At 39.0% G+C, this 26,961-nt stretch overlaps 1 protein-coding gene across 12 annotated transcripts in view; it reads left to right on the top strand.

Moving 5' to 3' along the window:
* KIAA1549L (KIAA1549 like) overlaps positions 1-26,961 on the top strand; it is a 99,835-nt gene that overhangs the window by 53,474 nt on the left and 19,400 nt on the right. For 11 of the 12 annotated variants that reach the window (XR_001555377.2, XR_004307315.1, XR_004307314.1 and 8 more), the window contains 6 exons: positions 1,979-2,169; positions 4,965-5,092; positions 14,833-15,011; positions 15,586-15,803; positions 20,016-20,145; positions 24,406-24,753. Coding sequence is in view for 8 of the 12 variants with exons in the window: in XM_015863511.2 (XP_015718997.1) it covers positions 1,979-2,169; positions 4,965-5,092; positions 14,833-15,011; positions 15,586-15,803; positions 20,016-20,145; positions 24,406-24,753 (1,194 nt within the window). In the remaining 4 variants the exon portion in view is untranslated. The remainder of the gene's footprint in view (positions 1-1,978; positions 2,170-4,964; positions 5,093-14,832; positions 15,012-15,585; positions 15,804-20,015; positions 20,146-24,405; positions 24,754-26,961) is intronic. The other variant, XM_015863512.2, reaches the window with a different exon arrangement.

Raw genomic sequence — 26,961 nt, 5'->3', positions numbered from 1 at the left:
GTAGAATATAGATTAAAATAATCTTTATTTTGTTCCTTTGGCACATAGAAGCTGAGAGTCTGTAGAGTCCTGTAAAAATCCTCATATTCTGTCTCTTCTGCTGTTTTTTTTATAAAGTAAGGTATGAATTCAAAGTTGTGTCTTCTGCTATTTGATAAGCATGGAGAAATATCTGATTTAATCATCTTTTCTTCTTTGTTGTCTATTTTTGCAGAGTAACTGTGATAGTCTTGACTAAATGGTTAGTTTAGTTACTAAGGCTGAAAAGCATTATGTCGAATAAAAGTATTGCTGTCCAGGATGGTGTGCAGTAGCTCTTGCTAATTGTCTTTGCACAGCTACTACTTGCTTTTCTCATTCCTTTCCTCCCTTAGTAGCTAGTGGCTGCTTTTAAGGTCCCCTGCCTTTAGAGGAGGGCAAGCAGAAGGCTGTCAGGGGTGGTAGCATCACGATTTGCCATGGGGTAGTGATGGTGAATTGGTTTTCCTCTGATACACTGCGAGATCTGTCGTGCCAATGCATGGAGATGTCTGCTCCCTAGACAACAGTTAGCCCAATTAGTGTCTCCTTCATACACTGGAGCTGTTTATCAGATGAATTCTGAAGTGCTTGAGCACATTAGAGATCATCAGCCTTGGTATAAGCAGGAGATGGCGAACACGATACAGAATTCCAGAAACAACAAATTGTTTCTTTTTTTTGTTTTAAGAAGAACACAGCGTTTCCTTTTCAGACTGAAACTGCTTATGAAATTTATCTGTATTTTTAGCAGTAGCCCAGATTCAGGAAGGGACAGAACAAGGGAAAATGGTTGGTTTTTTTTAGAGCTCATTCTTTTTCTACACACGGATTTCTTCTACAAGAAATCAGCAGATTTCTTATTGGTCTGACTTGTTTCTGGAATGAAAATACTCAGTGGTAGCAGGACAGGAACCTGAGAGGGACTGCTTGGTTTTCAATGTCTGATTTTGATGAGTTCCTCAAAGTAATTTGAGGGTTAAAAGCAGCCTATCTTTGGAAGTGTTTTTTGATGTTTTCTTTCTTAGCAGTCTACAAATAATCTTTCTTCTTCAGGAAGAATATGTATTTTTGGGTCAAATTAACTCAGTTAAATGCAGCAAGAACATTTTTGTATACTACGTGTTTTTCCCAGTGTTGGCCAGGAATGTCTTTTCTTCCCAATAGAAAATGCATTTTTAAGTTTTGCTTGAATTATTTAATTTCTCCTCTGGGAGAATCCACCTTTCAGTGGCTGCTTTGCCCTGAACATGTTGTCATTTCTGCTTTTTGCTTGCAGACGCAGCAGGGAAAGCACAGCCATGGCTTCAGGCTGGGCACACAGCACTTGGATGCCAGGGCTGCAAGCCTCTTGCAAATGCCACTTTGCAAGAGAAACAAGTAAAATCAATAGGAACATTCCCAGTAGGCAACTTGAAAGCCAGAGGGAATGTGATTTCACTACTCTGCGAAGAATAATTTTTTTTTGGGGGGGGGTGGGGGGTGGAGGGAAGAGTGGGGTAAAATCTTGCCCATGAAACTTTCATTTGTGCCTTTTTTGCTTTGTCTTGATCTGGAATAAATTACTCTCACCTCATTTGGAAACAGAAGATTTTATTCATGGAGAACGTTTTAATTATTTATTTTCAATATGGCTTTGTTTTTCTCCCCTTTTTATATTTTATTTTGGTTTCCGTTTTACTTTTGCGTTGTCTGTTATAGGTAATTCTGGGGGTGTTCAGACAGGGGAAGGAAGGTTAGCCAAGTTTAATACTAATTAATCACATTTAAAGTGGGTGTAATGGAGATCTTATCAGAAAAGTTGCTTTGTTGGTCATTTGCATTGCAATCTACACATCTTCACCTTTAGTTTATTTGATTAAAGAAGTAAAGGGGTAGTGGAAAATTGTATATTCAAGTGGAAATTTTGTTTTAAGATATGATGCATTCTGGAAATGATTTCTTCCACTTGTTTTTGCAGCCAGTACAAGGCTTTGACTATGCCAAGCAACATTTAGGTCAGCAGGGAGCTGAAGATGAAGTTTTACCAGTAACTCAGGAGACTGTCGTACTTCCACTTCCAGTCAGAGATGCCCCTGCCTCCCAGGAGAGAGAAATTACTCAGGATGGAAGCACCATTAAAACAGCCCAATCCAATGAAACAAGGAAAAGGTATGGAGTTGTGTGTTTTTGCTGAGGGGTTAATGGGATACATGTTGCCACTACTTAGGGAAAATTGAAAGGTTTGGTACCCAAGCACAATATGTGGCAGATTCCTCCATGACATATTCTTGGTGTAACAGTAGTATGTACTGGATGTGCAAGTTTGCTGTAAAATGAAAGATAAAATGAAGTCTCCACAGACTGTAGGTGAGTAGAGGAATTAAATGGGAAGTGTCTGTCTTGTGCATGCTGGCCTAAAATAAACATTGAATCTGGAGCATGAACACCAGTCATTCCTCAAATATAGTCATAGAAGCCTTGTCTTTTGCTTTAAGCTGCTTTAGAATTACTGACGGACTGCATCAGTCCACCAGTTGAAGAGCAAACACTAAATATCCAAGGATCTACAGCAGGACAAAACTTTGGAGTGTGTAAGAATAGACTAGATGACATCAGTTTCTAAAGTGAAGTTTCTCAGGTTTACAATCTCTTCAAATTAAGTCTTTAGGGTTGATCACACGTTAGAAGCTCTCCCTCCAGGAACCCATCTAATACTTGATGTATTCCACCATGTAGTCAACTTATACCTCTGCCTGAATTTCAGTTTTCTTTAAGGTCTTCCAATGGTAGAATCATTACAGCTTCATCGAGGGATCTGTTCTTCACTGCCATTAGGAACTGTTATGTAAGGTCTACCCTGAATCTTCCTCGGAGAAAATGAAAGATCACCATTATACTGGCTGCAGTTCCTGGTGCTGTGCTCTCACAGATAAACCTTTGCAGAAAATGTTCTTTAAAATGTTTTTCAACCTCTCCAGAGCCATTTTGAAACACACACGCACAAGTAAACCTGTCCTATAATAGTCTTAAAAAAAAGCGATTAGGAACTTGACCTCAGTCCTTCAAATGGGTGTAGAATCCCCCCCCCTCCCCCCCTATTTTATCTGCTCATTTTTTAAGCAAATGTTGATTAGCAATCTTGAATCAGGAAGAATCAGGAATTCACTGGGAAAGTTACTCTCTTTACAAAAGCAAACAGAACCTGTAATACTTCTGTGTGCCTTTGTTAGCAAATTGTTGTTCAGAGTTACTTTTACCTCCTTCAGGGTGATTGAGTAAGTGAGAACATGTAGAAATGCAGTCTCTTTTCATTCCTGAGTTGTGTCTGGGGATGGAACTTAATGATTGTTTAAGATGAAGAAATATTTCTTGACCTTTATGTATTTGCTCTTTCATTCTGGTTACTTTGCAGTCTGGAAAGGTCAATTTAAATCAAACTGCCATGAAGTGGCTGGTAACTGATCAGAATATCTTCTCGTGTTATCGCTGAAGGAAGCTTCACAGATAATAAGTACAATGATTGCTTTAAAAAGAGGAATATTTAGCTTACTGGCAGCAGAAATAATTGTGCAAGCTATCTATACTTGTTTCTTTTCCTTGTTCCCAAGTAGATCAGCTTTTCTTCAGGTACTGGTCTGTCCCTGGAATAATTTATATACTGGGACTCTTCATTAGCAGGGTCAAGGAGATCTACAGGGGTGAAATTCTTTTTAAGAAAATTTATTCTCATTAGAACTTCACAAGATAATCCCCAAGCTGAGCTGATGCAGTGTGTGTGCTGAGTTCCCCTGAAGTCATGGAGCTGGGAAAAACCATTGTCAATCGCCTTTCCTCTCAGGCTATCCTCAAAAGGGAGTCTCTAGGAAGTATTTCCTCATACTTGTACCTTCCCATTCTGACTACAGTAAATGTCCTTTACTTACATGGATAGGGCAGCCAGAAGAAGAGGAAGACGAATGTTTCAATATGGCAGTGATGGGCTGATCTTCATGGAAGTTTTGTTTTGATACCATTTTGTGGATATAAAGCTATTTTGACAGCAATACAATTGGTTGGATATCTCTCTGTAAACAAAAGTCCTTGTGAGTGGTTTTTAACTTAGATGCAGCCTGTTTAAATTATCCTTTCACCAGCCATGACGATCTAGAGTGTAGATAGGTGCATGTGTAACTATGCCAGCCCATAGATCGCAAGTTTCACCTCTAGGAACAATTTGACATCATGCATTGATTTGGAGTAGCACCAAATCTGGCCTATTTTTCTTGACTTGTGCATTAAGACTGAGTCATCTGCCCACCCCCAAAAGAAGAGAACTTGAGGTACACTGCATGTTCTGAGGGTTCTGGCTCCTTGCTTAGAGCCAGTGCTGATGGGAGCTGCTGTGCCCTCCCTCCTCAGCCAGTGTGGGGCAGTTTTAGTATAAGGAGATGCAATGCCTGCACAAAGAGAACATTTTCTTCAGAGTTTCAGCAGATAATGGTGCTGGTTAAACTGCGTTAAGTGGAAATAGGTAAAAAGGAGATAAGGGAATTAGTGAATTTTGCATTGTGGATGAGAAAATAGTTGTGTGCCATTGCAGGCTAAATAACAAAATATTTCAGCTGTATTTATAAAAGCATGAGTCTTGTTCGTTTTAGCTGTGTAAAGACAGAGAATTAAAAACAGGGAGTTCTGTCCTCTGCAGTGCTGCTTCTGTCATTGTGGGGGTTGTGCATGAGAAGTGCCTGCTTTCAGTGTTGCTTAAGATGCCTATCAGCCCTGAACTAACTGAGGAGCAGTGCTCTCCTACCATCAGTCTGTTCCTGTTTTTCCCTTGTTTGTGCATGCCGTTTTTATTCTCTACTGTTTCGGTACAAAATCGGACCTGAAAACTCAGTGGTGCAAACTGTGCAGATGAAATAACCTTGAAACGAGGTTTGTGAAGAAGAACTTACAGCCTCCCTTGTTGCTATGGTTACTTGCAGCCGGTCCCCGAGCCAGAACGGCTCCATCATCAGCAATGAGTCGGGAAAGCCCAGCTCCAGCCGGAGCTCCCCGCAGAAAGTCGTGGCACCGCAGAAAGTGACAAAGGACGAAGGCAGGAAAAGAAACGGTGAGAAGCATTTACTGCTGGTGAAAGCTGCTCGCAGCTGCCCTGTCGTGGTACCCACAGCAGCACTGAATATATCACAGCCATCTTCCTGTACCTTTAGCTGTCCTTCAGGCAGGTTTTCTTTTGGGCAGCCCCTTGCTGCTTATGGTTATTCATTGCTTTCACACGAAGCAGTATGCTGTTCTTATGCATGGGCCTTTGCAAGTTTTCTTTTGTTTTCTTATTTATCTTTAAACCAGCAAACTAATGTGGATGCAGTGATGCCTAGTAGGTGGACTGGGTTTATGGTTCTTTTTTTTTTTTCTATATAGACCATTCATTTAAATTACTTCTCTGATGATGATTAATTAAATAGGTAGAAATGAATTTGAAAGGTATGAGACGTTCAGAGCTTTAACTTCTGTCTCTGATTCTCCACATCATAGCTTTTTTGTTGTTAGCACTTTAAGCTGGCTTTTCCTGATGCTCTTAGAATGCTACACTGGATGTTTTCTGCAAGCCCTTGGTTGGTGGTGGTGATTTGTGACCTGGGATGTATCAGGAACGTTTGTTGAGAGCTGGGTCCATTCCCCTTTATTCCTTGTTTTTCTTCTGTCAGTCTTTCTGTTTATTTCTCCTGAGTTATGACTTTGCTTCCATAGCTGTGTTTTCCACATGAATAGAAAACACTGGGCTTGAACCAACTGATCACTTCCCCTTAAAGGGAAGGAATTAAATTGGATTTGGCCTCATTAGTTTCTGTCAGTAACAGAAATTAATTCTTCTTTGTTAAAAACGTATGTGTGGAAGTGAGGACTCAGGTAAAGAAAAAAATCTTAGTGTCTCCTTTCTCCACTAAGTCACCTGAGCAGCCTCTGTGGAGTTCCCTAATGGCAGTCCTGGTGTGACATTATGCTGTCTATTCATCATTGCATCTTAATCATACAGAAGCGTTATGCAAAGAAATACTTTGCTGCCTTAGCAGAAATACAGTGCAATATGGTGGCAGATACACAGCATCAGAGATGGCCTTTGTTCTGTGCAGGAAAATCATACTGCTTTTTATAAGTGACCTCGTTTCTTTCTATACATCTATCACAGAGCACTGCATCTTGTGGGAGCTGTATAATTGATGTAAATATAGTATTCTCTTTTTCAGTCAGCTATAATGAGATTCACACAGGTTTACAAATTCACACAAAGAAGTTGTTCATTTTCTTTCATTAGTGTGTCTGTTACTTGCAGTGCTTTTTTCTAATAGACACGTGACTGTACTCCAGTCCTGTAACAACATGTTTTGTTTTGTTAGCTTTAAAATCCTCCAAGAAAACTGGTGAGAGCATGAAGTTTCTTGTTAAAAATTTGACTAACACCTCTAACATCCTGGGCTGTAGCACATTTCTATCTACAACGTAACACTTGTTTATTAAAGAAACATTTCCATGTCATACGTGGCAATCCCAATCCTTTATTTCAAATATTCATTTCATTTTAGCTTCAAATTTATTTGACAGCAATAACTATGTACTTTTCAATTTCTGCTAACTAATAACTGCTTTCTTTCTTGATTATTTTACCTTCTGTCTTCTCTCTTCCGTAAAACAAGGTCTGAATGATGATGGTTTTTTAATGTGGTTAAGGTCTTCCTTGTTTGGAGCAGCAAAGGAGCTAAATGATTTCTAGTACCATAAGGGAAACCATCCATACTCCGTTTATACTGGGGATCCTTGCTGTTTGTTCCTACCACATGCTGATAGCAAGATCTGGAACTCTAATGGCTGAATGAAAGAGAAGGATTTACCTCTTTAGAAAGCAATGGTGCAGAGTATATTATGTGTCTATTATATACAAAATGGGAGAAACAAGCTGTTGCCATGTGGTTATTCTGGCTTTGAAGGAACCTGTGCATGAAACACTCTATGTGCAGAGCTCTCCTGATAAGGGATCCCAGCTACTTCAAGAGGGACTTCATTTCTGTGGCCTTAGGTGGTTTTGTGGTCAGCTGGTGGTTTCCACGAGAAGGTATAGAGAGGGGTAAGCATGGTTTCCTGGGGAAGAGATGGAAATTTTCTTGCTGGAAGCATAACTGTATAAGAGAATTCCCCAATACAACCCTTTTAGAACCGTTCCTAAGAAGGAAGATTAGGTCATGGAAAAGGAAATGGCCTTACCAGAATTACAGAACTGGCCTCATGTTTATTCTCATATGCATGTGCAGATGTGTTTTTGGCTTTTGAGTTTTCATACCAAATGTCTATTGAAGTAGGAACTGAAAAACAAAAATCAAAGCAGCTTTTGCTTTCTGTCACTGAGCTATGCTTTGTTCCCCAGTACTATAATTTCAAATGCTGTTGTCATCTCTGGCATGTTGTTCTTTTTGGAAGGAAATGTCTATATCCAGTGTCATTAGCATCAGTAGAATATTTTGGCTGTTTTTCCTTCCAGTTTAAGAAAGAAGCTGTTTTTGTCTTAGCTGTTTGTCTAAACCTGCTCTAGTCTGGTTGTACGCTGCCACCTCTAATACACATGTCAGCAAAAGAAGCTGAATATTTTCTTCTTTGAAAAGTAGAATCTTAAAACTGGAATGAATCTCTTGATGGTCACATGTTTGATGTGGGGACTCCATGTTAGAATGGCTCATTAGTTGCCATAGTTACAGACCAATTTTAGATTCTATTTCTTGCTGACATTTAGTTACACAGAAAAATGACAGCACTGGATGTTACCTCAGTGCATAAACTCTGTATGGTTTGTATCAAAATTGGCTCCAAATGCAGTGTGTCAGGGCTGAGAGGGCTACAGTGAAACCACTGTAGGCTGACAGGCTTGTCTTAAGCACCTGGACTCCTTGGCTGAGCCTTAGTTTTAAAGAAAATGAGAATAAACTACCTGTTTATATTACAATAGTGATACATTTTGGTGAGATAATTGTATTTTTCTTTGTTTTTTTGCAAAATATGTATTAATGTTTTAATGAAAAGTTTTGCATCTGAAAGATAATGGGTTGTGCTTTCTTTGGGCATTTAGACTGAAAACCTGTTTTAAACAGTGCTTAATTGCACATGATAAAGGTCTGTGAAGTGAATGAATTGGTCAACAGTGTTGCTGTCAGTTTGGCATTTTCTGAGACCTACTCAAAAGGGAGCATGGATGAGAACAACAGAAAGTCAGCACTTTCAGCTGCTATTTTATCAGGGTCTAACATTCAGCAAATGGCTGAATCCACATATGCTTAAAGAATTATAGTAGCCTACAGTAAAATCTTTCCTGTTTCTAGCTCCTCACAAAATCAATCCAGCAAAAGTTACACAGGCCATTTTGTCCAGACTTTGAGTGCTTGACCTTGCAACCTTGCCTTTGGCACCTTTGGGTGGGTGTGAATCCTGGTTGGTTTTGGGGGGGGACAAAAAAGGGGAATGAAAAAGCATGTGAAGGGGATGGAAGGATATTGTTTTCCTGCAGTTCTTGATGAAGCGTGTGGCTCCGTACCTTTTGAGTTGAGTAGTCATGTAGCTGAGTCCAGGTTTGTACATCAGCCTAAAAAGGCACAGATCATGTGAATATTCATGAAGAGTTGAACTTCCTTGTGTAAGAAACCTTCCATTCCTGCTTCATGGAATGCCACCTGGAACACTTCTCATCTTCCAAGCAATTTGGATGTTGTCTTTAAAAACAGTTCTAACTTATCAGAAGTAGTTCAGTCAAAGGTCTCACTCCTTTTAAGATACCAGAAGCTTTTTTGTAAGACTACATAGTTTTTTCTTGCCAGGCAGAAGCTGTTATAATTTTTAATTTCTTTTCCCATCTATTCTTTGTAGCTCATCTGATTGAGATCTCTGAAAATCAGGTGTCTGTGGGAACAAAGTAGTGGGGAGGAAAACTTGGCTGTATTATTAACTTAGCTAAAATCAAAGGAATTTTTGGCTGTAGCTGCACCAAGCTATGATACAGTGCTTCCTTTATTCTACTGAAGTGTGGGCCATATTTTTCACGCTGTCTGATGTGGCTCAGTGACAGAGCCAGCTTTTCAGAATTTCTGAGCAGTTGTCTGCAGTGACTCAAGTTGAAATCAAATATGTTAACAGCAAACGAATCCAGTAGCAGTGATGTAGCAGCTTGCTCTGACATAGGGATACCTTTGGGATCTGACAGATTATAGGAAACATCCTGTGCTGGATGGAAATGGTTTCATCTTGCCAGTTTTTGGACCTTTAATGTTGGCTTTCTAATGTAATGTAATATAACCAAGCTCTCTGGTAACTTTAGAGGGTCACAGCTGATTGGGATGGATCTATCTTCTCTCAAGGTTCTTGTCTTTCTATTTTCAGAATTAGAGCAGCCAAGGCAACTACACTAGAGCATATGCACCAATTGGAATTTAAATGATTCCCTTTCACAATGTCTATGCCTTTGAAAGGCTGACAAATCTGAGTCTTTGGAATAATTTGTCGTGCAGATAGAGTCTGTTCTTTTCATCCTTCATTGCCTTATCATGAGGCATCTGCTCCATTTACACAAGTGTTGTTTGGGATCTTAATCTAACTCTTCATCTCCTCTCAATAAAAGACTAGACTTTTCTGGAATAATTTCTTGATGTTCATGGGAAGGGGAAAGAATTAACAACATTCACTTGTACAGCTGAAATTCCTCATTTTGGCAACAGTTGCTGTTCTCCTTGAGCCTCCTGGAAGTTTTATGCATTGATTCTTTAAAAAAATCCCCATAGGTTTTGGGTTGTGTGACACATTTCCCCTTACTTTTTCCTTGCCTTTCTCTGGCTTTTTTTTTAGTTTGTTTTAATTTACAGAGCATGCTACAACCCTGGTAGCATCCTACTAGTGACACAAAACCTTTGTTTCTTCAGATGTAGTCAATACTGTTTCCTGCTGCTTTCTGCGTTTGTATTTTGGGCAAAGAAAAATAGCTTTCCCGTGCTGCTAATGAATGTGCTTGTTGTAACAGACCTCTGAATGAACTGGGATCAGCAGGTGGCTGTGCAATCGAACATTTCTTAATTCAAGTTTGCCTTCCCTCCGGATTGAGCTTTACTTTGCGCTTAATTGAATCTGACAGCGTTTTTCATCCAAGGAATGATGTGCGTAGATGCTCATGCCATCTGACTCTTTTACTATATGCCAGCACTGAAGAAAGCAAATGCATTGTTTTATTTTCCATATGGAAAACTGCTTCTGCAGAGCTTAAAGTTCAGAGAGCACTACTTTGTTTTAGAATAGTCTTCTGATGTAAATGTTCATGCCTCCTTTAACTGACTTATTAGTATTGTCCTCAACATTGTCAATTAAATAATTATTTTAGTTATTAAGTATGCTTTCCATGGTATTATAGAAAAGCCAGCCAAGTAATGAGTCTGATGGGTTCTGTACAAACATTATGAAGCACACCACAAAAGAATTTGAAATTTAAATAAGTAGGACAAATTTGGTTGGAGGTGAAAACATAACTACAGAAAAAGAAACCCTTGTTGCTGTTTGTAGGGTCAAAGTAGATTGACAGAAGCTGAACAAAGCAAGCAGCAAATGGAAGAGTAGACATCATGTGTATATTGTTTCATAGAAGAGCTGCAAATGCCAGTTCAGAATACTCAAAACACCTGCTCAGGTAATTCCCATTTCAGGATCCCTGCCAAATCCCAGGATTGCAACAGCTAAAACACACGGCCTGGCATTTAGCAGACCTTTCATGTTAGGAAATTAATGTCCAAGAGAAATGGTTTTTTTTTCTCTCGGAAAATTTAATATTAATATTGTTTATGAAAGGTTTAGAATCGTATTGTCTGACTGCTGGGTATGTATTGGAAATGAGATGTATATGTGTTCACAAGAATGTACTCTGTTATACTGCAGTATCTTACAGAGAAGAACTTCAATCTGGAATAGGTTCAGAACTACTTTAGGAAGCTTGTCTATACTCCTTCAGAAACATACGTTTCTTTTCTGCTAAAAACTCTGGTTCCTATCATTGTGGAGATAGTCAGTTGACATATAGAATAATTTAGAGTTTCCATCTTTTTTCCCCAAATTGAAACATTTACTCTAAAATGAAATTTCCCTGCTACTAATGTAGTTTTCATGAAGTGGCCCGGGCTTCTGTTTGAAATACTCCAATGCATACTTATTCCTAATGAGGTAGCTTTTCAGATCCATGGCATCGTTCTCTTTGTTAAACTTAAGATTTTCATTTAATATACTCTGTTTGTTTTCTTATTATTTTAAGCTGCTCCATTTCTCAGAGAATTGCTTGCATGTTGTATGTATGGTCATGATGTTCACATTTGCTTTATACATAGTAAATTTTATGGCTTCACTGAAAGACCTAAAGAAAGGCAGATATATATGCTATAATTTTACCAAGTCCACAAGTAAAGATTTTGGAAAGGGAAGGAAAAACAGCCTACAGGGAGAGAAAGGTAAGACAGGAAATGTTGTGAATCCTTAGTATGGAAATCTTACAGTGACATAAGCAATATCTTTTTTTCTTGTATAAGTTGATAAATAAATTAACAGCAGGATATCCTGCATCCAACTTTTTCAAAGGTGCAGAGCCAGTTTCTCAGCTGCTCCTCCACCACTGGATCACCAGTGGTATGAGTGGGTAGCACCACCTGCTGGCATTGCCTTCTGGAAACTGTGTAGAGTTGCTCTGAAAGGTGTGACTAGAATGCCTAAAACAGCATTAATCTAGCAAATATTGTATGCTAGTAGCCAGTGATATGGAGATAAACCTCCAGTCATGGCCAAAAACCCAGGGCCACAATGATCTTCATTGCGATTCCTCAACCTGACTAAATGATTGCTTTGGATAAATCTTACTGTACTTCAGTCAAAGAAAGATTAAGTAGGGTAATTCAATCTTGACGAATTTCATAGCACAAAATATCTAGTGCCAGATGTTTCAAAGAAGGTAAATTACTCTTAAGTAGGTGATGAAAAAGGTGTTTTTTTCCACTGAACTTTTTGAGTCTTGCAATGTCTGCATGCACACATCACAAGCAATAGTTGGAGGAGCAATGAAGCCACAGAAACGCTTGTATGCATCTGTTTAAGAAAAGAAATTAAAAGCATTGCTCTAATTACATATTGCTAATTATAATAAGCAAGTGCGCTAATTATAATAAGCAAGGGAGCAAGAACACCTGGGTGGTTTCCTAAAATTTCCTGTGATTATCCAGCTCACCTAGCTGAGGCACTGAGGGGGCTGGACTTACCTTGGCAGGAGTGCAGTGCAGGAGCAAACACTCATAGACTTTCTCTTCTCTGTGAGCTTCCTTTGGCTGGTTTGTTAAAGGGTGGCTGTAGTTCAATCTTGTCAAACGCTTGCTGTGATTTCTCTCTGAAAGAGACTGATAGAAGCAAGTATAAAATTCCCACAGCATTTGCTTATGCTTCCTGCTAATCTAGACTGTAGCAACACGCCAGTAACTGCAGATCACAGGTTCTTTATTGCTCTTTGGTGAAAAACAGTCAATTGAAAAAATACTTTTACATTGTACATACCATCTAGTGAACAAATGCTAAGCTAAGGTGGAACATGCTTCCAATTTCCAGTTCCGCTTGATTATTATTTCAGTGCAAATTATGTTATACTGGATGCAGGAGATCTACTCAGAAATGAGAAGGCTGACATGTGCCTTCTGCATTCATTCACCACATCAGAAAGAGCTGTCTTAACTTACTAAAGATTAGCTACTTTTATTATTATTATTGTATCTTAGAACAGGATGAACTCTGATTTGGTAAACATGCAAGCTTCTGTTTCTGGAAAGAGGGCTGAGGTGGCAAGCCATGAATTGGTAGCTAGCCATGTTCTGAAGGTGCCTGACAATCACAGCTGGCTCTTGGCAAGCTAAGTCCTTGTGAAAAGTTGGGGTGCAACCAGCTGCACTTCTTGGTGCTTTCAGTGTGAAGTAGGATACACAGACAATGCTTGAAAAGAGTCAGATTTTGTAAGTTGATGCTTAACCATATTTTGTGGCATGCCAGGTTCAGGCAAACACAGAGACAGTAGTAAAGAACTGGTTACACAGCTTCTTGGCACTTGAACCACAGGTGGGATGCTATCCAAGCTCCCCTGAATTATTGGGTGAGACCACCTTTGCTCATGAAGACTATAATTAAGATAGCCATCTCCTCTATTAAAAGTAGCCCTGCCACCAATGAGATAGCTTGTTAAGGTAGCATGGAAGTCTCTGTAGTGAATTACAGGAAAAAAGAACTGCATTGGGTAACTTATGTGATAACTGAGCATATTCAAAATACTCAGTGGGATGAATGTGTGTGCTTTCCTTTTATAATCATTGTGATGTAAATGCTTTCCTGTTGAGGTGCTATCTGTGATAGGCGCTTAGCTCACTATTCATCATATTTTGCCTCTATGAAATCCTGACAGCATGGTTGTCAGTAGGAGCCTGGCAGTTAATTTCAGCTGGGTTTTTGGTATGCTTGCTTCTGCAAGCATTCAGACTCAAGACTTTGAACAACCCTGGGAGGGACAGGAGGATCTGAGGCAGGCTAAAGTCTCTCCGTGGTATTTGGACAGTTTCATGAAGCCGGAGGGACAATATTTAATGACACAGTGATTTAACCCATGTAGTTCACAAAAGCTTAAGTAGTGTCAGCTCCAGTCTACTCTGAATGCACAGAAAGATAATAAGCTTACTCTCTGGGTTCATATTTTATTACTACTGTCAAGTATTTTTTTTTTAAACTGAAACCATTGGCTGTCTTAACTGCTGAGCTTATACAAGTCCATTGTAATTTTTGCAGTGATTAAATATTAAAATAGAGTGTATTTTCAGAGGAAATAAATATAGAGCAGACCACTTTGTTCTTTAGCAAAGGATCTCTGCTCCTGTCACTTAGGATATGGAGCAAGCATTCTTCCCTTTAATAGCACAATTATTAAAATATGTTTGTAAGAATCCCTTTGTAGAATCTATGCTTGTGTTTTAGAGTCAATCTCTTATTCCAAAAGGAAGGTAAAGTTAGGTTTAAGATTCAACAGCTGACAAGGTAGCGCAGCTTTGCAAACAATATTTGGAGGGGAAGGAGCCTGATTGTAGGTGAAAGTTATCTTAAAATGAAGATGCTTTGCTGTGTCCTTTAAGTTTAAAGGTTTCCAAGTCTTCTCCTGTCTCGACAAACTCTGATGGCTTAACTTCACAGCCACTAGAGGTACTTCTTTGCAAAGTAAAAAAAGGAGTCCTTGGATGCTCTTAGTTTCTTCAGCATGTTTTAACATGTAAAATTAATGTTTTCATTTTGAAGGACGGCATTTTTAAAATTAATAGCTTTAGGTAAAATCAGTAGATTTTGAGAATGTTGTGCTTTTGTGTTGTAAGGCACTGAAAAATAAATGTCTGTTTAGATGAGGAGTAGCTACAGTTACCTTAGCACACAAAGGCTTATGTGTGTGTGGATGCGACATCTTTTTCCATGTGAAGTGTAAGAAAACATACTGTGTGTTTAGTTGCCATTTTCATAGCATTTTCTTTGCTATTCTTCTTCTCATTTTCCTTTCAACTTATTAGCGCATATTGGAAACCAGTTTTTTGGGGGAATGCTATATTATCCTTGGAATGCAGAATGTTATCTATAATCTAAAGGGATTTTTTTCCCAGTGTGAAAGTCTCCCAGATCTGCTCTTGAAGTGCACATTATTAATCCTAAGCGTGCACTCGTTGAATTTTACCTTTAACATGCAGTAAAAATATCTCTTTATGCTGAATGTTTGATGTGCTTTAGTACCCATCAGCGATGAAGAGGAAGGAGGCACCCTCTTTGATAACATTGCCAAATCTGCCATTGACCCCTTTGACACCTCTTCTGGATCTGTACAGCTGATAGCTATCAAACCTGTGGCACTGCCCGCTGTTCATGCTGCATCAGATAGAAGTCAGGAATCGGCCATCATTAATGGAGAGGTAAGGACCATCTGATAATGTCTTCAGCTATTTCCATGGCTCAATCCAAAGACCAAAAACTCAGTTTATTTTAGGTTTTTATGTCTGACAGAGGCCCAGAACAAATTTCTGAGGTAACTGTACAAGAGCCTATGATGACATCTCACCAAAATACTTCCCCAGCCATCAGCGATGACTTATTTCTGGTTCTGTTTAGCCAGAGGTGATGGTTCAGTACTTCCTGGACCCTACAGCAATTTTCATTAATGAGTTCTCCCCAACATTCCCAGATCCAAGTACTGCTTTGGGTCGCAGCAACTGACTAACATAATCAGTGTTTTTCTTCGGTGGGTGTATCTGAGTCACTGTTTAGATGGTACATAGATTTTAGGCTAAAATTATTTAACCATCTGCCAAGCCATAAAAAATGCAGCAACTCTGTTCACTTGCAGTTCCTCGCTGCTTACAGATGGCATGGTGTGGTACAGAAAGCACTCTGTAAAATGACACGTGAAGTGCATCAAACACTCTGTAAGAGTACTGTTTGAAAGCAGTCAGTCCAGTGCCGTCCTTTAAACATCTTCTTGCCTTTCAGGTGAACAAGGCTTTGAAGCAGAAATCCGACATAGAACATTATCGCAACAAGCTGCGTTTGAAAGCCAAGAGGAAGGGGTACTATGATTTCCCACAGGTTGACAGCAACAAGGGTCTGACAGACAGAAAAAGGATGTATGAGAAAAACCAGAAAGAAATTGACCACATTTTGGATCCTGATCCAGATGTATCATCTCCGTTTGCTGAGCCTAAGAACAGGTGAGACTTTTTATGTGCAGTTCTTCCTCTGGGAAGAAATTTGCTGTCCAGGGGTTTTAAGGAATCAGAAGGTCCTTTCTTAAGGAGGCAGCTGTTTGCTGATCAAATCCCTCCTACTTCATGAAGAAAATTGATATAGCCCGTGATTATTTGTGAAGGCATGTAATCTGATAAAACTGGTGTGTGATTAAAAAGAAGTAAATAGAAAGGCAAAGAAATACGGGAAGGGACTGTTCCAAGTTTTTTGGTTTTTTTTTTAATCATTTTCCAAGTAAATAGAAAAAGCAGTATAATTTTTCTTTGGAAATATGAAGAGTAGACTTAAGCCAGAAAGTCAGCATTTCAATTATTTTCCAAAGTTCAGTGATGTTATTATTTTGGCATCATCTTTATCTGAATGTAACTATTGCAGTAAGCATAAGGCATTGCAGCTGCTACATTGCCCGCGTATTCAGTAAATCCTGCAGGAATATCTGCAAGAATGTGTGTATACCTTCCTGTGTCCTAAGCAGAGACAGTCATAATTAATTCAGATGAATTACCTTTAACATGAAGCTAACACGTTGTGTAACTATAGTGTAGTTTGATTAACACTATGTTGTCTTTTGAAAATGACATACCGATATTATTTGTCTCCTTGTTTTAGAAATGAGAGGACGAGGTAAGTGCTAACTCTGCCTGAGTAGGTGGATGGACCTGCTCTGATGCTGGGTGCTCCCTGATACACAATCTGACACATTCAGAGGAGGAGATGACACCAGTCCTAGCCAGTGTAGCCCAAGAGAGAGAAAACGCAGCATTCAGTTTCCTCCTTCTTAGGGCTGGTGAAGATGTAAGAGGGGAAGACTTATTAAAGAGTACGTTTGCCATTACTCCTCCTATCATGAAGGCTCTGATTCTTGATGTAAATGGGGTCTAGTAGTAGTTGATCTGCAAGAGGAAATTGAAGTAAATTTCCTCAGGAAATGGTACTTTTGACTTGAGGTACGGACTGGCATCCTATCTCCTAGAAAGTAAAGACCAAAGCTGTCCTATGAAAAACAGTATTCTCAGATGAAGAAGGCTGTAATGGTAATTATAAAAGCAAAGTTGATCCAGAATATGAGCAACAGCTGTGATCAGGTGTACTTCTGTAGGCCTAGAGTTAAATGGCAACCCTCAATGGACTGTGTCACCATGTTATTCAGTGCAATGAAGAATAAAGATGTTCACTTAGCTGTGTTTTACATCCTTTCTGGAGGGCCTAGGACATCAATTTCTTGTGCTGTTTTCAAGTGAGCAGGGAATAAACTGCTTCAAAAGCAATGGAAAGTTAAGACACTGAACCCTTATCACATAGGAGTCCCACTCTGTCTGTGGTCTGTTATGAGATACGAATGAAGGAAATAGAAATTTTGATATGGCTGTGGTGCACATATAGTGAAGGACTTAGGCATGACTTCAAATGTTTATGCTATGTCATGCAGCATCTAGGAAATGATTAAATTAAAATGATTAAATTACTGCACGTGGAGCTTTAATGTTAACCGTGTGTTCTTTATTAAATATACGAATGTTTGCTCATGTGCCAATGTGCTGAAAGGTTCCCAAACACATTTTTTTCCCTATATGCTTTCTAATGTGCTGTGTAGATCTGTCATAGTCCTTTTGAGATAGTGATTACTGGCATCATAATAACTGCTCGAAGGCAGGTGTAGTACTACTGGAGAAGAATGATTCCTTTCTGTGACTGAACTGGTTTTGCTTGTTGAATACATAGTCTTTATCCTTACATAGTGAGAAATAGGAAACATTTATGATGTATCTTTCTGCAAAGATGCTAAGTGTTTTGAGAACGTTCCAGATGTTGCAGATGTTTAAGAACTTCTTGCCAACAAAAGTGCTCTGAAGTCTGCATTAAAACTGGATGTGCTAACACACACATTGCAGCATTATTGTCTTCAGCTTGCAAGGAAAAAAAGAATGATTACTAAAACAACTTACTTGTAGAGGAAAACCTTGAATAAATCTTCAAGGTAATGTGATTAAAGTTACTGCTAAGTGAATCAACACAATCGTGTTTCTGTAATGAAATAAAAGCCCTTTAAAAAGTAATCTAGGTTGGGGTGAAGTTGAAATATTTGTTTCATGGCGTTTTCTGCTGTGTGTAATTGTTTCTATCTTTGTTACAGCAATTCATTTTCTATTTTAAAATGTTTTCTTTTTCTTTTTTTTTTTTAAATATTACTTAGAAGTTGGTCAAAGATCTCATAATTTCTAGGGCAAAAGTCTGTTTCACACTGTATACTCCACTGACTTAAATAATGTTATTACAGCTTTTCCAAAGTATAGCGAATAAGACAGATGGAGCTGATTGCATTATTCAGGATCACCTTTGCAACTTGCATTTGTCTGAAATGCTGTTGAAAAGTGATTTGCAAAACATCGCCACTTAATAATTTGATTTGGTCAAGAACAACTATTTTCGTGCTCTTTGTTCCTTTGAGTTTTCTTCGCAGTAAAATTCATGTTATGAGATGTTTCAGTAGTGCTCCCAGAAGGCGTTTGCCATCCCATTTGAATGCCGGTTGTTAGTGTTCATACCTCCTTTCTCATTAGTAAAACTTTTGTAAATGAGCTAATTGGCAGTCTCCAGGCAGTTTTTGAAAGAGGTTTCTGATTATACCTCCTATTCTGAGTTTTTCCTTAATAGTTTGTAATCAGGTCAAGAATCTGCATGTGTTAGAGTTGTGTGTTTTAATTTATTAGAAGATATATCACATCTACATCAACCAAGTATTAATGGACCTATTATAAACCTTAAAAAGCATTTGAGACCTTTAATGCAGAAACACAAAAATTGTCAGATCTGAGTTACTTAGTTTAATGAGATGTATGAAACTTGGTTGCTGTTGATGAGGTTTTTTCTTTGTCCTATACTTTATCCTTCCTGATTTGTGTAAACATTAGTCTCTCTGGATCTTTTGTAACCCTTTTTCTGCCCTTTGACCTTAACCTCAAGGCTTTTACCTGCAAGATGCCCCTGAGAATATTGTAAGAGCTGGTCACTAAAATCTCTGCAAATGCAGCAGTTTTTAATTTTTCTTTATTAATCTATCCCAGTTTTGCTTGTAAAACCCCTTTGGGATACTGTGTTCAGGCCTGGGGCTCTGAGAACAAGAGATATTCAGAGCTGTTGGAATAGTCTCTGACAAGGGCTATTGAGATGTTCAGAGAGCTGGAGCATCTCTCTTATGAAGAAAGGTTGAGGGAGTTGGACTTGTTCAGCCTGGAGAGGAGGAGGCTCGAGGGAGACCTCATTGTGGCTTTTCAGTACTTGAAGGGAGCTCACAAATAGGAGGGGGATTGACCTTTTACAGTCTGAGAGTGATAGGACAAAGGAAAATGTGTTTAAACCAGAAGAGGATTTAGGTTAGGTGTTAGGAAACATCTTTTTACTCAGAGGATGGTTTGTTGCTGGAGCAGGTTGCCCAGAGCTTGTGGACACCCCATCTCTGCAAGTCTTCAAGGCCAGGTTGGATGGGGCCCTGAGTAGCCTGATCTGGTGGGTAGCAACCTTGCCAGGGTTGGAACTAGAAGGTCTTTAGGTCCCTTCCAAAGTAGGCCATTCTGTGATCTTTCTAGTTAATATCTTTATTTCTCTTGCTTCTAATGTCAAACTCACTGCCTGGGAACATCTTCAAGCTGTGTTTGAGGAGGTTTAATCCACCAGAGTATAGCTCCCTGGAAAAGTTGTGCCATCTTGCAAACAGTTCCATTCCTGTCTGTTTTCTAATACACTTTGCTGGATGTTTGTTTCAGTAGAGCATTGTTCCACTTCTTTCTCACTCCTCAGGATTTGTCACCCAAATCTCTACCCCCCCCCCCCCCCCAATCTGAGTGTGTGAAAGTGTGCTCCTACTATTTGTAGGAGCAGCACCTGCTTTAATATATTTTTTTAATTTAAGTCATAACAGCTAATGCTGAAAGAGTTCTGATATCTCCTATGGACACATTTCATCTAATAAGCTCCACCATATGATGTTTATATTTTAATCTTATTTTCTTTACCAGTGAACAAAATTTACAATATCTTCATAATGCAGTTGTTTTCCAGGTGTTCCACATACATTCTGTAATAAAGTGACACTTCAATGATCTTTATGATTATAAATTTGTTGTTGTTGTTTATATTCTGTTAATTTTACTGTTTTCTTGTTTGATGTCCTATAGGCAACAGATGAAGAACTCAATATACAGAAGCCGGCAGTCTTTGAACAGTCCTAGCCCAGGAGAAACTGAGATGGATCTTCTAGTGACTCGAGAAAGACCCAGGCGTGGAATCCGTAACAGTGGATATGATGTAAGTTTATCAGGTATAGCCTCTGAGATTTGCTTAGCCAAGACTTAGCTCATTCCTGAAAACTGTTGATAAGCTCCAAGCCAGAGTGTCCTCGGGTACTTGACATTATGTGCACTCAGTGTCCTGAAGGAGGTTGAGGGTAATCTGAGCACAGACTGCCAAACATACTTTATATTTTACATCATTTTGTTGTCTGAAATGGCAAACAAATGTTCTCGAAACTCGTGTATTACAAAAGTATTGATTTTCAAATTTAGATAGTTCTTTCAAGTATGCAACTGCTTACAGGACACCAAAATCTTTTCAGAGTAATTAAAATCCTATTTTTTCTTTACCCTTTATGCTGCTTTCTTGATTCAGAAGAATGGACAACCAACTTCTAGGAATTGCACTGAAGTCCTGATGTCAGTGGTTTGTGGAAAACCCATAGGAAATAGCCACATTCTTGTTCTCCTCTTACTATGTCAGAACTGTGAGATTTTTTTGAATATTTAAATGTTAAAACCAGGTGGAGTAGATTCTGCACTGGTTTATGGTCTGAGGAGCTCACACAGCCAGCATAAGTCTAGAGTAGTTGTTCCATGCAATGTGAACATATACTGGGTCTAAGCTGACACAGCACACACCCAAACTGAAGATGAAAAAAGCCCGTACCCAAAGGTAAAGTAGAATGCTTAAGTCTATTCTGTATACAAAAAAGCTGTAGCTCAGCCATCCCTGAATCAGTTCCTATAGAAGACCAAGGCATTTCTGGAAAATGAGAAAGTTAATCTGGTGATTGTTCATCCTCTAGACAAGAACTTTTAGTGAGACTTGTTAACTCTCTCAGCTGGTAGGGATGCCTTTTTAGTAAGGTGAAGGAATTTACCAAGGTCAAGGAATGTGTTCAGGGAAGTTTAAGTCTTTTGCAGAATTAATTGGGGCTGATAGTGATTTTGAAAGCCGGGGTTTGAAGTTTTGAATATGATTTCCTGCGCATTGACACTTCCCATCAGGTTGTACAAGTCAGGTTGTGCTGTGTAATTGGAATGACTGCCTCACTGCTCTCTGAGGCGTAAGAATACATTGCACCTTATTGCATCTATGACAGATGACATTCTGCAGTTTACATTCTGCAGAAAGAGGAAAGGTTTTTGTGTTTACCTTGCTTATGTGTTGCCTTTCTTAATCATTCATCATCAAGGTGGACTTTCCTCTGTATCCTGAAAATCAGGTGTTTCAAGAAGAGCATGGGATTTTTTAGTTGTACTAATAAGTAGTTTCTCATAGGTAAAATCTTTCTGAAATGGATGTTAAAAGCATTCTGCCAGCAAGCATGGCACCCTGCCAGTAGTGCAAAATGAGCATGTCATAATATATACCCAAAGATTTTTAAAATATACTTGAATACATTCTATATATTTATAATGCATAAAACGGAAAAAAGCCCTGAAAGTGGTACAATGAGCTCATGCAGACTCAGTAATCTCCTAGGCATAGTTACAGCCTCAGACATCAGCATATCTCACATGAGATTTCCTTGCTTTTCTTTTTGCACTGTGGCAGAGGGAATTGTCCCTGGCATAGCCTTTTTTTTTTTTTTTTCTTACTGATAAGTTACATAAAATTCTCTTTGACTGATGTGCTGCAGACTCACTGCAGTGCACCTCTTCTAATGGTGGAAGTATATTTCTGTGTGAAAGCAGAAAAATGCCATGGGAAAATGGAACAGGACGTTGAAATCTAGTTCTCCAGCCTCTGCTTGCAGCGTGGGCTGATCTCCCTCCCTCCTGTTTGAGCTACCTTGGTGCTGTGCCAAGCTTCTGACAGGCTTGCTCTCCCAGGCACAGGCTGGCTCTTAAATCTGTATTAATGCATGGAATCCATGTTGATCCCACCGTGGTGCATCAAAACACCCCTGTAAATCTGAGCTCTGGAGATGGGTATAAGTACTTCAGACGTTTAGAGCTGAGGTATTGGCCCAGAAGAATTAATTTATTGGATTAGTTTCCTTAGCTGTTAAGTTCGTGTGGCAGTCTGCTGAGAAAAGGTGTTAAAAGCTCGGTAATGCTATAATGTGTTTATGAATTAGGGCTGCTTTGTATGCTGGATCTCGTGTCCTTTCTTTTATGCCTAGTAGCATCTTGTACAGCAGTTTGACATCTGCTTTGCTGTTCTAAAGAATCCACGCTTCTAACCTTCTCTTTCTACTACCTGATTTAGCAGCAAGTTTTAACCAACTTAGCATGAAAACTGTTCCAAAGGAGGAAATTGACGAAGCAGATACCCTGCGTTATCTTCAAGTCATGAGATTTTTGCAGAATAACAACTGGCTTTTCATTTTTTGAGCTGCTACCAGTCTGCCTAGACTATGTTGTTTTATCTTCCCAGCCATGACAAATGGTGGCTGGTTGTGTGCAGGGTTTTTTGTCTGTTTTTTAAAGAAAATAGTTTGTTTCCCTAGAATCTTGAGGAAAGCTTAAGAATGGGTAGGTCAGTACACACAACAACATCATGAAGGTTTAAGATCTGCCCAGTTTTGCATTGCTCTGTCAATAGGAAAATAAGAGCTCGAAAACCTGTCATTCCGTGCTAACATTTTATTTGATTTTTTTATTTAATATTTTGTAAATAGTTTTCCTCACATAAAAATGTCTATTATTTCAGTCACGGTTGTCTGCTCAGAATGTGTAGCTTTTTTGTGCAATCTCCTGTTTGATATTCTCAGCACCTTTTTATCAGTGGATTATTGTTGAATTGTTACCTGTCATTTAATTTTAACAAATCCAAACAGGATTCAATTAAAAAACAGATAAAGGAAACTTTAACATATTTATTACTTCTAACATCTTCAAAAACAATAATGAGTAGAGCAAATGCTGTAATGAAAGAGTCTAGAACCTTTGAGCTGCTAATGAGCCTTATGCTCGGGCAGAAAAAAATTAGTCAATTTTTGGTGTTAAGGAAGAAAACAATCTCATTATAAAAACCTAAGAGATCACTATGAAAAAGAATTTGCTGATCTAACTTTATTGATACAGTTACATTAATGCAACTCCTCAAAAAGCTTTGGATTGATGTTCACAATGCAGTGATTTCATGGTACAGTTGCAGCAGCAGAATCCTGCCAGAAATGGATAAACTCTGCTTCTGTACAGGACTTGCTTTTCCTTTTTGGTATAATTCTAGTATTACATAGTAACTGTGTCTGCATAGCATCCAAATTTGTGTAGTGTTAATGTTAACATATAGTGTTGTCTATATACAATACTTACGTATTTCAATTGATAAAAGTAGCATGCATTAGAAAGTGATATGATGAACTGAAATAATTAAATATAAGCATTACCAGTCTCCTCCCAAATCCATATGCCAGCTTTTAAGTTGATAAATCAAAGCTGGCTTAATGTTGAGAATTATTTTAAATCTTATTTATTTTAGACATTATTTTCTTTCACTGGACAGAATCAAAGAGAGCTGTAATGGCTTCACTGAGAGTTGTATCAGGAAGCCTGATTTATTTAAACACTGGGTACTAGTAGGTCTCTTGTGGGATTCCATTCACTGATGTTTTTATGGGTACAATGAAACAGAGGAAGTATGGCTATTAATCATCCAGTTGGACAGCATGATTTCAGAGGCTTTTATTTGGTTGTAGTTATTATCCTAGAAGTGATCCCAGGAGTATCTTGCAAGAGGGGCTGAGGGCACTGGGGCTGCCCAGCCTGGAAGAGAGGAAGCCTGGAGACCTTCTTGTTCCCTTCAGGTCCCTGGGGAGGGAAAGCACTGAGGGAGGTTAGAAAATTTCAGGATAACTCCTAAACTTTAGATCTTCTGAAACATTAATGAGAGTAAACAGTAGAACTTCAGTCTGCATAGCTGTAACAAGCAGCCCCTTGTAAGGAGTCCTTCATAGTAATGGTGCCGTTTAGGGATCTGTACTCCTGGTACGGTTGTACCCCATTGACACTAGCAACTAAGAAAAGAATTTAAACATGAATTCTCATTGTCTTTAAGTGAGTCCTTAACAGTTTAGTATGCTACAGTGTCTCTGATAGTTTTTGCTGCTAACAATGAAGGATGTGAAAGAGTCTTTGAATCCCTGACTATTATCCTTGCCTGCATGACATAATTTCTTTCAAATTCTTGTCATGTGTCTATGCTGTAACAAGTCTTGACGTTGCATATGTTATATCAGTGTTCAAGAATGTTTTGTGTGAAGCAGCCGAAATGCTGTCTTGTAAAGCTTTTATGTGTACATACTTTTACTCCATCCAACAGACTGAGCCTGAAATTATAGAAGAAACAAATGTTGACCGTGTCACTGAGCCTCGGAACTACACCAGGTCCCGTCAGGCCAAAGGCCACTCAGAGACCTCAACTTTAAGCTCTCAGCCCTCCATTGATGAGGTTCGACAACAGATGCATATGCTCTTGGAAGAGGCTTTCAGCCTGGCCTCTGCGGGTCACGGAGGACAGAGCAGGCAGGAGGCCTACAGCTCCGCACCACACTTGCCCTATTCAGAGGTGGTGACCAGCGCTCCTGGTACCATGACCCGACCTAGAGCGGGTGTGCAGTGGGTACCCACATACAGACCAGAAATGTATCAGTACAGTCTACCAAGACCAGTAAGTGAAACTTCTCTTTAGTATACTGTGATAGCATAAAGATATTTCTACTCTAAGAATATTTTATTTTTTTTTAATGGTGGTGTCCCCTTTTCATGCTTAAAACCAGGCCTAAAGCCATGGTTACAGTAAATAAGTTTGAGTAGTGGAATGTGTTTCTCTGTCTTTACACATACCCGTCTCTTGCATGAAGACTCTTAGAATCTATTTTAGCAGCAAGGTGACCTTATCTGCATTTTGCTTGAAAAAATAGGTTTCACTAAGCTCCAGACTGTTCAACAGAGAAAGAACTGGTCTGGCATGTCTCCTGTTCACTGTATGCATATTTGGAAGTGGTCTGGTTTTGTAAAACAACTGGGCATGAAACATTCAACACTTGTGCACAAATTCCACCACTGAGGAATGTCATCCCAAGCTGGGGAACCAAGCACAATACAGAACCTGAATGACCTGAAATGTGGGCTGATATTGGCAGCCTTACAGTAATCTGATGGTGTAGGACTCAAGAGATAGCTCAGTGCCACAGGTTTCTTGGTTGACCTTATGTAGGTCACTCTTTCTACTTCACTTGTTCACCTCAATTTGCAACTAACAATTTATTATCTCACAGAAATAAGTATTTTGTAGGTATGTGGGCAGCAATAGCAGTAGTGCTGTGGGCATCCTTGGTAGGTCAAGCTACCTCTGAATATCATGATACCGTATTCTGAAACTGTATTTGTCCATCTCAGAGGGGGGGAAAAAAAAGCTGTATTAAATCTATATTGTTCATTTTAATGCTTTTTGCAGGGTCAGAAATGGCTTGTTTTGCCAATAATGCATTTCAAATCAAGTCCCTAAAACACCTAAAGAGAATAAAGTAGAAAAGTGTTCTCGCTTTAAAATAACTATTACTGTGTCTTCTTCTCATGACAATAAAAAGTACTTTAGAGGATGCTGCTTCTGAACTATTCTAAACATAAGTGAAAGTCAGTGGCACTGCCTGCAGAGGCTCATGCTGGTGCTATTTTAAATCATACTAAGGGATATTTTTGGCCCTTTGAAACTACCGCAGTGAACTTCATATATGGCATATAATGGGATTTTATGGCTAGAATTCGATTAGAAGCTCAAGAGACAGTTAATAGCAATCCAAATTACTTTGACACTTGAGAAAGACTTTTTGAAAGGAATTGAAGAACATTATATGGAGCGAGATTTAAGAAAGTGTAATTGCCATACTTTTTTGGTGATTGCTTCATTATTTTCAAACTCGCTACTCAATCATCTACTTGTTTTTGGGCTTTAAAGCACTTAGTTATCCTTCTGGGGGGTTTTAAGATAGTGTTAAGCACTTCCCTGAAGAGGCTTATATTTTAACTGGTTGTGATGGATAGTCACAGGCTACTGTTGTTTGGATAAAGGTTGTTAATTCATAGTTTTTTGCCGATCTGTTTCCCACATTTAAGTTGTACTTTAACTCAAATGTTTACTTGTTTGTTCTCGAATGGGGAAGGAGGATTTCAATTCAAAGCACCCCCTTGAACTGTACTTGCAGAATGATGTGTGCAGAAAAAATATGCTAGAATTGCTGCTCTCGATGTTTTAGTATCTGTTTGCCTGTCCGTGATACCTCTGTTTGGTAATCCTGATGGAGATGCTGAAAAGGGAAGCATCTGGGAGTTGATTGGGCCAGAGTACAGCAGGGCTGGCCATGGAGCAGCGGTGCAGTGGCTGGTGTTGTAGTGGTGTCCATTATGATTTGAAATTTGGATTTAAGATGGTTTTCCTTCCTAGATGGGACAAATGAGAACACTGGCTTTATTTATTGGTCTCTAAGTACAATATAAGTATAAAGATTCTCAACCCTTCCCTCTTTTCTGAGACTTGGGCCTTCATAGCCCATACATTACATGCAACCTAATTTGAGTGCACTTGAGCCAGCTCTTATTGCAGAGATGTTTCATAGATGATACAGGTTCTGAGTAAGATTTCTAACACTTGCATTCGCTACCTTTATTGAGCATAAATAATTAGATTGAAGCAAAACAACAAAAATCCTCATGAAAATCTCCATCTCACTGTTGCTCTGTGTTCTTGAGAATTGGTCTTATATGTTTTCATTGGATGAGATTCATTTTCCAGGGCTGGGTTTTTTCAGGTTTCCTCCAAATTATGGATCTTGAATATTGTGGGTTTTTTCTTTTGCAATGAACTTTCTGACTAATC

The sequence above is a fragment of the Coturnix japonica genome, chromosome 5, assembly GCF_001577835.2.
Source record: "Coturnix japonica isolate 7356 chromosome 5, Coturnix japonica 2.1, whole genome shotgun sequence".
Lineage (NCBI taxonomy): Eukaryota > Metazoa > Chordata > Aves > Galliformes > Phasianidae > Coturnix > Coturnix japonica.
The sequence above is the reverse complement of the archived record's forward strand: the minus strand, read 5'-3'. Positions and strand labels throughout refer to the sequence as shown.